The sequence below is a fragment of the Onychomys torridus genome, chromosome 20 (assembly GCF_903995425.1).
Source record: "Onychomys torridus chromosome 20, mOncTor1.1, whole genome shotgun sequence".
NCBI classification, from domain to species: Eukaryota; Metazoa; Chordata; class Mammalia; order Rodentia; family Cricetidae; genus Onychomys; species Onychomys torridus.
The window spans coordinates 40,114,718-40,125,981 of NC_050462.1; the positions used below are offsets into that span (position 1 = coordinate 40,114,718).

The 11,264-nt window shown below is 48.2% G+C and overlaps 1 protein-coding gene across 4 annotated transcripts in view; it reads right to left on the reverse strand.

Annotated features, from left to right (window-relative positions):
- Positions 1-11,264, reverse strand: part of Tbc1d30 (TBC1 domain family member 30) — a 45,013-nt gene that overhangs the window by 22,672 nt on the left and 11,077 nt on the right. For all 4 annotated transcript variants that reach the window (XM_036170050.1, XM_036170049.1, XM_036170048.1 and 1 more), the window contains exons 6-8: positions 8,237-8,405; positions 6,154-6,322; positions 1,335-1,440 (exon numbers count right to left, since the gene is read on the reverse strand). In XM_036170050.1, the coding sequence (XP_036025943.1) occupies positions 1,335-1,440; positions 6,154-6,322; positions 8,237-8,405 (444 nt within the window). The remainder of the gene's footprint in view (positions 1-1,334; positions 1,441-6,153; positions 6,323-8,236; positions 8,406-11,264) is intronic.

Here is an 11,264-nt window from a genome sequence, read left to right on the forward strand (position 1 = left end):
GCTAGCCTCTGACCTCCACAAGTAAGCCATAGTATGCACACGCCTGAGCTCACACACATCATGCGCACATCAGACAATGTTAAAGCTTCCTTTCATCTCAGAATCAGATTCTCACTGAAGCACCTGATGATTTTGGTTTTTTCCCCAATTTGTTTTTTTTACCTTATACCTACCTAAGCACATCTAGGGAACAAATAGCCATTTGTTTCTTCCTTCCTCTTGTGACAAAGATTCTTACCAAATTACAAATAGATTCTCGACCAATGGAAAAACTAAGTCAGAGGACTGGCCGATACATTTCCCATAGGTTGGGTATCAGAACAACACCATCTGTCATTCCCTTAATCTTGGGGTTCCCATGTCCACACTGCCCATACTGCCCACACTGCCTATACTGTTCACACTGCCCACACTCCCCACACTCCTCAGACTACCCACACTGCCCACACTGCCCACACTGCCCACACTGCCCACACTGCCCACACTGCCCACACTGCCCACACTGCCCACACTGCCCACACTGCCCACACTCCTCAGACTACCCACACTGCCCACACTGCCCACACTGCCCACACTGCCCACACTGCCCACACTGCCCACACTGCCCACACTGCCCACACTGCCCACACTGCCCACACTGCCCACACTGCCCACACTGCCCACACTGCCCACACTGCCCACACTGCCCACACTGTTCACACTGCCCACACTGCCCACACTGTTCACACTGCCCACACTGTTCACACTGCCCACACTGCCTATACTGTTCACACAGCCCACACTTCTCAGACTACCCACACTGCCCACACTGCCTACACTGCCCACACTGTTCACACTGCCCACACTGCCTATACTATTCACACTGCCCACACTGCCCACACTGCCCATACTGCCCACACTTCTCAGACTACCCACACTGCCCACACTGCCTATACTGTTCACACTACCCACAATGTCCACACTGCCCCACACTGTCCACACTGCCCACACTATTCACACTGCCCACACTGCCCACACTGCCCTCACTGCCAACACTGCCCATACTGCCCACACTTCTCAGACTACCCACATTGCCCACACTGCCCAGACTGTACACACTACCTATACTGCCCACACTGCCCACACTGCCCACACTGCCCACACTGCCCACACTGCCCACACTGCCCACACTGCCTATACTACCCACACTGCCCACACTGCCCACACTACCCACACTGCCCACACTGCCCACACTGCCCACACTGCCCACACTGCCCACACTGCCCACACTGCCCACACTGTTCACACTGCCTACACTGCCCATACTGCCTACACTGCCCACACTGCCCACTCACCTGCATGAGTTCATGGCTCTGTAGGAGGTCGTTCTCCAACATCTCCTGGGTGAGACGCCCCATGGTGCTGTAGAACTCATCTGCTGTTTCACAACACTCTATCTGCCTAAAAAAAAAAAAAAAAGGACTCGGTCAGGGTGTTCCTGCTGCATAGCAGATCCAAGACCACGTGCTACCTCTGTTCTCTCGAGTTGGTCTGCAAGTATGAAGTCTTGCCCCACTCTTACAATGTACTCTGCTGTGGAGGAAAGAGTAAAACCACCATGGGGAAGGTGGTCACGCCTGCCTGTCATACCAACCACTAGGAAGGCTGACTCAGGAAGATCACTGAAGCCCAAGAGTTCAAGACCAGCCTGGGAAACACAGCACGACCTAATTTAAAAAGAAGGAGAAGGAGGAGGAGGAAGAGGAAGAGGAGGAGGAGGAGGAGGAGGAGGAGGAGGAGAATAAGGAAAAGAAGAAGAAGAAGAAGAAGAAGAAGAAGAAGAAGAAGAAGAAGAAGAAGAAACAACAACAACAAACACCCAAAGCAATTTTGAGGTAGTCATTACAGAATGAGTTCCCGTCTTCCCTGTACAGCTCCCTGAGCCTCACAGCCCCCACAGGGTGGCTTTATTCGTCCCACGTGACACATTCGATGCATCAGAACACACGCCAGTGACCAGAAGTCAGAACCACAAAATTGGGAACTGAAAAGCAATTATCCCCTGTAGAAAATTAGTCAGTCGTACTCTGCAGGGATGTCGAGAACGGGCTGAGTCCAAACCACAGTTGAGTTAAAGAGCACAGGGACTTCACATCGGTCTACAGATCGTTTTCACAGGCATCATGGAATTCTTCTGAGGGAGGTGGCTGTCACCTCGGGAACTACGAGACTGGTGAGATTTTAATCTGTCTTCTCGAGAGGAGGAGAAGGATAACACAAGACTGGGGGCTCTAGATGTCTCTGGTTTCTCTGTTACAAAGGCTCTTACACGGTAGGATAATTCCATTTGCCCGCTAACCATAAGGCATGTTTTGACAGGCACTAATGTTGGGCAATTTTCAGAGTCATTAAAAACAAATGTAATGAGAAAAACCTCAGGCTCAAATCCCCTCGGTCCCACCGTGCAAATAAGGAAGAGAAATAAAGTGAGGAAGGAGTATCATGAAGCACAGCAGAGCAAGTGGACATGATGAAAAATGGTTATGCTCACCCTGGGGCTAAAAACTAAAAAAAAAGAGGGGGGGGGGGGGGGGAGGGGTATGCTTCGGATGAGTTTTGAAAAAAATGCTCTGTGGCTGTCATGGAGGAAGAAGTATTGCAAAGCCTCAATACAGAAGACAGCAAGGCTGTCCGGGAAACCTCTTCGCTGTTCCCCAAGACCAAATTGATCTCGCTGGGAGGGAAATCATTGCAGAGCCAGAGGGAGCTGGAGAGTGGGGAAGGCAGAGGGCTGCAGATCAGAGTGGCCCTATCTACCTCCTAAGCCTCTTTAGGACACAAGTGACCCAGGAGTTTTTTGGTTTTTTGAGACAGGGTTTCTCTGTGTAGTTTTGGTGCCTGTCCTGGATCTCCCTCTGTAGACCAGGCTGGCCTCGAACTCACAGAGATCTGCCTGCCTCTGCCTCCTGAGTGCTGGGATTAAAAGCACGTACCACCACCACCCAGAGATCCAGGAGTTATTAATAGGGGATGATGGAAGAGCCATGCCCTTGGCAAGGTTGGCCTAGGGGTAGCTTAGTATGTTGCGGCACAGCTACCAGGGCTGAGGAGGACATTTGCCAAGTGTGAGGACATGAGCGTGCCAATATGGGAAGTCACAAGAGAAAGACAAAGAGATGCTGTAAACTGTGAGGTTGGTAGAGAATGCAAAATAGTTCTGCTGAGAGGAAGGAATTCCGAGGTGCATAAACAAAGTCAATAGCCGGGGGTCCCCTCAGACCACAATATAAGGCACACGTGTCCACAGACCTGGCATTACCTACACACCGGGGATGTTTTCCAGCGCTACATCTGTGAGCAAATTTCACAGGCACTGGAGTCCCAGCTCCACTTCTCATTAGCTGTGTGGCTATGAGGAGTTAATTAACCTTCTCAGGATGATTTTCTCACTTGAAAAGGCAGGGAGGAATAATCTCCCCTGCTCTGCGGGGTTATTGAGGGAACCAAATGAGATAATACACTCCAGCTGCCTACTGTAATGACAGACACTGTCAGCCCTAGATGGATGTTGGTGGCCTCTTCCCGTGCTCCTCACAAGTCGAAAGCGGAAAAGATGTATAATTATCACAAGCAAAACCCCTGACGCATTTACAATTCATCCACAGGAGCCATTTCTAAGCCTGGGGATTTGCATAATGAAAAGCACCAATTCCTAGAGCCAGCGTGCCTTGGTTCAAAACGGCATCTCCCACTTAGTAAATGGGTGATTTCAGGCAATTCATTAAACTCTGCACCTCATGTCCGTAAAACACAGGTGGGCTACAGCCATGACTCAGCCATGACTTGCTGAGCTCAGGCCCCAGCACCCACATTAAGGAGCTTGCAACTGCCGTAATTCCAGCTCAAAGAGGATCCGGCACCCTCTTCTGATCTCCCTGAGCATCTGCTCGTGTGCACTTGCACACACATACACATATGCATCCACGCACACCTACACACACAAAAATACACACACACAGCCGGGCGGTGGTGGCTCATGCCTTTAATCCCAGCACTCAGGAGGCAGAGGCAGGCAGATCTCTGTGAGTTCAAGGCCAGCCTGGTCTACAGAGTGAGATCCAGGACAGCCTCCAAAGCTACAGAGAAACCCTGTCTCAAAAAAAAAAAAAAAAAAAAAAAAAAAAAAAAAAAAAAAAATACACACACATGCACACATACACCTACGGACATGCATACATACACACATGACACATTCCTACACATAGGCAAATAAATCTTAAAGTGAAGACGGTAAAATAACACACCGTGTGGGGTGACGGAAAAGCGCTCATGAGCTAACACACCGCTGTGAGCACTCGGGGAGGGCCAGCTTTATACTAGCTACAATTATGATTTCACCGGCGACAATCCCGCCACCACCCAGGAAGAAATTCTGATGCGACAGAAAGTGAGTCAAGGGGGCAGTAGAGTCGCCCCCTTCGTTGCCGCCTCATCACTGAGGACTAGCGGCGAGTGACCAGCACCGATCCATCATGCAGTCCAGCACTGTCCTACTCAATGCTCTACACAACTGGACCGGCACACTCAGAAAGCTTACAGTGAGGAATAGGCTGGAAATACATGAGTACAGAAATACAAATGGGGAAGTGAAAAGATAGGTAAATCCCCGAACTGATAGTTCCTGGATCTCTCCTTGTAAAAATTCTTTCCAGAAACAAGTTATGAATAAAAAAGGCTAGCTCAAACCTTTACAAAACAGAGCGGGCAGGATGGCTCAGTAGGTGACGGTGCTCGCTGCCAAGCCTGCCCATGTGAGCCACCATCCTCAGAATCCAAATGGTACAAGAAAAGAACCAAGTCCTCTTGTAATTGTCTTCTAACTCATACACACGTGCCACGGTGCCGTGCACCCATGCGCGTAAAGACACATCAATGTCATTTTAAAAATACTTAAAACAAAACACTGCCAGTGGTCTATTCGTTTTCCGACATGTTGTCATGGATGCCTACTCAAGTCCTTCACTGGAAATATCTCCGCTTCTCAAGGTTGACTATAAATAAGCAGAAACATGCCAACTTTCTCTCTACGAGCAAGGGAAGTAAGTGAAATCTGGTTGGTATCTTGTGCTGGCAGGACCCGATTTGAACATCTAAGTAACTCCTCATGAATGGAAGGGATGCACCTTAGATTGTACTACTAGTGAGCATAGACACACCTCCTACTGACACAGGTACACCTCCTATGACTGTGCAAGCATAAATATACTTAACTGGAAAAGCATAAACACACCTTTGTAGTGGGTATCTGTTCCAGCTTTGCCCTGGAAGTACTACCCCCACTGAGGCTTTGGTAAGTGTCACGCCTATGAGGTGGGGCCATGAGAGGACCCTGAAGACCCAAGATCCAGATGCCGGGGTTCTCTTGGCTCCTGGATCCTGGATGCTGGAGGTAGACCGAGCAGAGTTCTCCAGAGAACACCGCCAGACTACGCCATACCTTTCCCAGACCCTGTAACCTATCCCTTCACTTGTGAGTTACCCCACAAAATAAACCTCCCTTTTAACTACGTGGAGTGGCCTTAATATATCCACCAATACACCTTCTCCTGCTGACCGGACAAGCACAGGTACACTCTGTGCAAAGAATCTCACTTGATTTTATCACAGCTCCCAAGGCAGAACAAAGTAAATAATAGAGATCCATAAACAATCCAAGAGGCAGGTGTAGTGATGCACACCTATAATCCCAGCATTTGGGAGGTAGAGATGGGGGATCAGGGGTTAAAGGTCATTCTCCCGTTCATGGTGAGGTGAGGCTAGCCTCTGATAGATAAAACTCTAAATCAAAGAAAAAGAAAAAGAAATAATCCCAATTGTGATGTGCAGCAGCAAGTCTGCCTATTTCTTTCCAGATACTGCAGCGTCTTCTCTAGCTACGGCCCCTTTCCTCTTCCACAGGCGTGTCCAGAAAGCCTCTGAGGATGAGGACAGATACTGAGGAGAGGACCTGGAGGAACCTGCCCATCCCTGAATAGATCCCCTTTCTCCGAGCAGCAGAGGTTGCTGGAGGCTAACACAATTCACAACAGCTCACAGCTTTCTCTTTCGCACACGTAGGTGCTCTACGCTGAAGCGCCCAAAGACAGCCAACCCCAGAGCACAGCCAACACTTACTCTCCCAGTTTCGCCCAGATAGCCAGCGACACCCTCAGGATGATCTCTGAACCTTCAAAGAAGACGGAGTCCCAGATCTTCAAAACCGTGTGGTTAGGGAGGCACGTGGCAAAGAGGGTGAGGAACCACTGCATCGTGAAGACATTGGTGAGCGGGGGCTCGTATCCACCTGAAGTGAGACAACACACAAGTCCTCCAGGACTGAGATCTGTAGGGCGCATGGTGCCCACCCAAACTGTGCTGTGTCCCGGCTGCTTTCTTCACACCCCTTGGCGACCCTTTCCCCTCCCGTGTTTCTAGAAGAAACATTTAAAAAAAAAAAAAAAAAAAAAAAAAAAACCTCCAAGACTTGAGAGTCATAAATTCTTCGCCATACTTCAGAAATCTTTACCTGAACTAAATCTGGGTCTACAGATTGAAGGCTGCTTAAAATTAAGGAGAAAGTTTTTCTCACCAAAAACATTGTAAATACAACAGATTGTATCTCCTCAAAAACAAACGCTGCGGCTGGGGGTAGTGCTCACCTGGTACCTCAGAGACCCGGTTCAAACCCCAGCCACACCACCCAAACAAAAAATTAAACAAAAAATGCCAGCAGACTTTCAAAATCGGATCGTCCCATGTTAATTCAAATGAAGCTATTATAACTAAAATCACTTATAATAAATTACTTCTCTCTTAAGTTATATAATTCCCGGATCACAATTGAGTGAAAAGAAAATAAGCTGGAAAAGTTCCAAAATACTCAGATGTTAAACAACTTTAAAATATTTTGAACTTAAGTGATACACAATTTTAAAGACAGATCTAAGGCCCAGCCCACTGGGAAATTTCTGAATTCACTAAAAGCTCACCACCCCTTCCCGGTTCAAGTGACTACAAATGTTAGATAGACGGGTGCTTCCAATGGCAGTCAATAGTACAACTATCTAAGGATAAGTAAAAACAAAACAACAACAAAACCATTTGCTTCTCTCCTGGAAACAAATATTTACCCGGAGACTAGAATCTGAGGTTATTCCTTGTGGTCAGGAGCAAAAGAACTTGAGGAAAAACATGTACTTCACTAGCCTGTGTCTGCCGCTACCGTGGAAACAGAGCAATAGTGCCGTCAAGCCACACAAGAAGATCCTCAGAGACAGCCGGCGGTCTCAAAAACCTCCAGAGCATTTGAATAATCAGATCTTCAAAACCCGTTAATATAGCTCGGCAGGTTGGTGCAAATCTGTAATTTCAGCACCAAGAGGCTGAGGCAGGGGGATTTCTATTAAGTCTGAAGCCAGCATGGGAATACACAGTGAGACCCTGTCTCAAAAACAACAAAATGCTTTAGTGTGTCCCCCACTATTTTATTTCACTTCACCTCATGTTTGGGGGGGGGGGGTTGGGATCAAGCCTAGGGCCTCCACACATGCTGGATAAGCACCCCACTGAACTGCAACTCTAGGCTTGTGTTCCCAGCTTTGCATGTGCAGACCAGGCCAGGCTGCAAGTACAGTCCACCTACCACAGCAACTGCTATCACAGACAGAAGCCCGGCAAAGGCAGACATCTGACTACTCTTCCTGGTGTTCAGAGAGGACACGGTTGCAGAAGTTGCACCAAGTTATAGCTAAGAGGAGCCGATGACCTGCCAATGACCCCCAAAGTGCCTCTTCCATGACCTTACTGCTTCTGCCAAGGTCATGGTCTGTGCCAAACTGGGCTGCACCTGTAGCTTCAGTTTTAAGGAAGTCCTTCTGATGCCAGTTTAGTTGAACTGAATAGGAAGACATGTGCGCCCTGTAGAGTTCAACACATTCTATTGGTCAACAGACCCTATTTGTTGCCGATCCGGAACGGGAAGGGTTAGGCTCTCCACCAGCCACCTGCCCATGCCTACTCAAAGTTTCAGCATGTGGCCCTACATATTTCCAGTCCTGTGTCTATTCTGTGGGAATAAAAGTATTCGATCACACTGCTGTCTTTAAACAAAAATACCCGGCAACCTGTGCCTCCACCCAGAACGTCAACTCATACCCAGGGCGGAACTGGACTAGCCGAATACTTTCAGAAAAGTAACAGCCACGAGCATCATCGTTACCTCCGCTCTCTTTGTTTGCTGTTTTCTGCAGAGTATCGAGGTGCTGAGACAGCTCAGGGAGCTTCATTCTCAAGAGGTCTCTGAAGACGGCCATATCCACAGACAGTGCCCGGAGGTTATTGACAAAGTAGCTCTCAGGAAGCACCTTATCAATCAGGTAAATCATAATCTAAAAAAAAAAGAAAACAAGACTGCTGCAGACCCACCAGGATCTCAACATGCCCAAAAGAAAAAGCACATCCAAATAGACAAAAGCAGCTAACCGAAGCACACACATGCGTCAGAAACCAATTCAGGACTCACCTACACACCCCCTGCAAGGAGCGGGCGGCATAATTATCTAAGTAACCCAAAGTCAGCTGTGCTGTGAAGTTTCTAGAAGGGCTGCCAGACCTGAGCTCACCCCATATGGAGCTGTGATTACACAGCCCTCAGCCTCATGGAGAAATGAGAACGCCCAAGCTCCCCGCATTCAGCAGGGCCCTCTATCCTGGCTCCTGGATGTCCTGGGTTTTACAACCTGGATAGGAAAAACCCAAGAGCTGGCCTGTCATAAAAACACCCACACGAAGGCAGGCCTTGCGAGGCACTCATGGCCACCTGGGCTATCAGAGTGACTGCCGCCAGCTTTAGAGAACAGAACTAGGTTTTGTTTGCACACCGGGTGCCTTTCTAAATTGGTACTTTCTCAGAGCCCAGTCACATGAGCTCCTCAAATTACCATTTGGTTCTGACCACTGTACCTGTGTTGCCTTTTCTAAAACGTCAAATGACCTAGCCAAGCACACATCACTTCTGTGCATAGCCTCTCCCAGTCAACTAGAATGCTGTGTGATATCCCTGAGAGTCCAGCTTACTCTCCAGAACACCAGAAAAACAAAATCCAAAACCACAGCTGGCTCTGCAGGCTAGTGAGAACATCAGTGTCTCATGGGATCCCACAAAAACCCATTTTCAAAAAGGAAGTTATCTTTTAGCCCTGCCAAGGGCCCACTTTTTTTTTCTACCCTTGTGGTTTGCAACTTCTATTTTTCAGGTCTTAGCTCTGTAGGTAAGGGCAGACTCCCGAGAAATCCCTTTGCAGACTCCGATACAGGATAGGCAGGTCCAAGGAGCCATAGCTTTGTTACATTAGGACAGGATTGACCAGGTAAACAGATCACATGAGAGGCAGAAGCATGGGGGGGGGGGGGGGGGTCCACCCAGTCCCTGGGGAGGGAGGGCCAGCGGGGGAAGGGAAGGAGTCAGAGGCTGGAAAAGCAGATTCCCAGTAGAGCAGAGGGCTCCGGCGGGTCATCGAAAGATGAGGTGGTAAATGGGAAAAAAACTTAAAGGTCATAATCCGCACACTTCTCACTTAAATTATATGGCGCTGAGAAAATAGATTTATTTATTTATGGTGCTGGAGACCTAACCCATATACTAGACAATATGAAAACTCCCAAGAGCTGGCCATCAACTTCACTACTGAGCTGCAGCCCAATCCTAACACATCGATCTCTTTAAAGCTACAAAAAAAAAGAAAAAGAAAAAGAAAAAGGTCTTCAATTGTGATAGTAATCCTTGCTGTGCATATGGATGTGTGATGGGATCCTGTGGAAGGTGCATGTTTACATGTGAAGGGCTGAGGATGACACTGGACGCCTTCTTCAATCATCTGCTCATCAGATACTAAGGCAGAGTAACTCATCTGGCTAGCTAGCTTGTCTGCTCAGGGACTGCCTGATTCTGCCCCCAACATGCAGGAGCGACAGGCAGGCCACCACACCCATCCGACTTTTATGTGAGTTCTGGGGATCTGAACGGCTTCACTCACTGAATTTTTCTTCACCCACTGAGCCATCTCTCTAGCCCTAGTTATGCTGATAATTCTACAACACAATAAAATCCTCGGTCTAAGGTCATCTCAAATTCTGACATGAAGTCATGGGAGACCGCCCCCCTCAATCTACCCACGGCTGGATTCCAAAAAGTCTTACATCATAAATTAAGATGAGGAAGGAGGAAGGGAAACACTTCTGATTGATAACGAACACTTCTAAACAAAGCAGCTACAGGGGAAAATGTGGTAAGTGCCGAGGAAGAGGAAAAGCCACTGTGTTGTGGAATATTAGAACTGGGCAAAGATGTGTTACATGTGTTTAGCCGTGGAATATTACTCCAACTGTGTAAAGGTGTGTTACCTTTGTTTGTGCTGCATTTGTTCAACTACGTTACAGAGGGTTTTTTTGTGAAGCTGAGGATCGAACCCAGGGCCTTGCGCTTGCTAGGCAAGCGCTCTACCACTGAGCTAAATCCCCAACCCTAAATTGTTACAAAGGGTTTTTTGTTGTTGTTGTTCAACTATGTGAGGATGTGTGTTTAACGACGTAAAGATGTGATGCATCTGTTCCACCTTGCCTGCCTAAGGCACCTGATTGGTCTAATGAAGAGCTGAGTGGCCAATTGCTAGGCAGGGGAGGGCTAGGCAAGGCTGGCGGGCAGAGAGAATAAGAGAAGATATCTAGGCTCAAGAAAGAAGAGGAAGAATGAGAGAGGAGAGGAAGAAGGGGTGGGGGGGAGGGGAGGGGAGGGGAGGGGAGGGGAGAGGAGGAGAGGAGAGGGGAGGAGAGGAGAGGAGAGGATAGAAGGCAGCCTCCAGCCAGGGAAGCAGTGAAGGTAAGACATGCAGAAGAAAAGTAAGAAGTCCCAAGACAAAAGGTAGATAAAGAGAAACAGGTTAATTTAAATGGAAAGAGCTAGCCAGAAATGAACCTAAGCTAGGCCGAGCACTCAAAACTAATAATAAGTCTCTGCGTCATGATTTGGGAGCTGGTTGGCGGCCCCAAAGATAAAGCCTGGTTCACGGCAGGTTTATTTCTATGGATTCCCCAAGTCATTTTAGCTTGCAGAAGCTAAAACAAACAGAGACCTGCAATAATTTCCTCCCCCACGTACTAGAACTGCAGAAGTAGACGACCACGCCTGGTCAATGCGGTGCTGGGAACTGAAGTTTGTGAAGGTTGTGTGAGCTTTCTACCCACCTGAG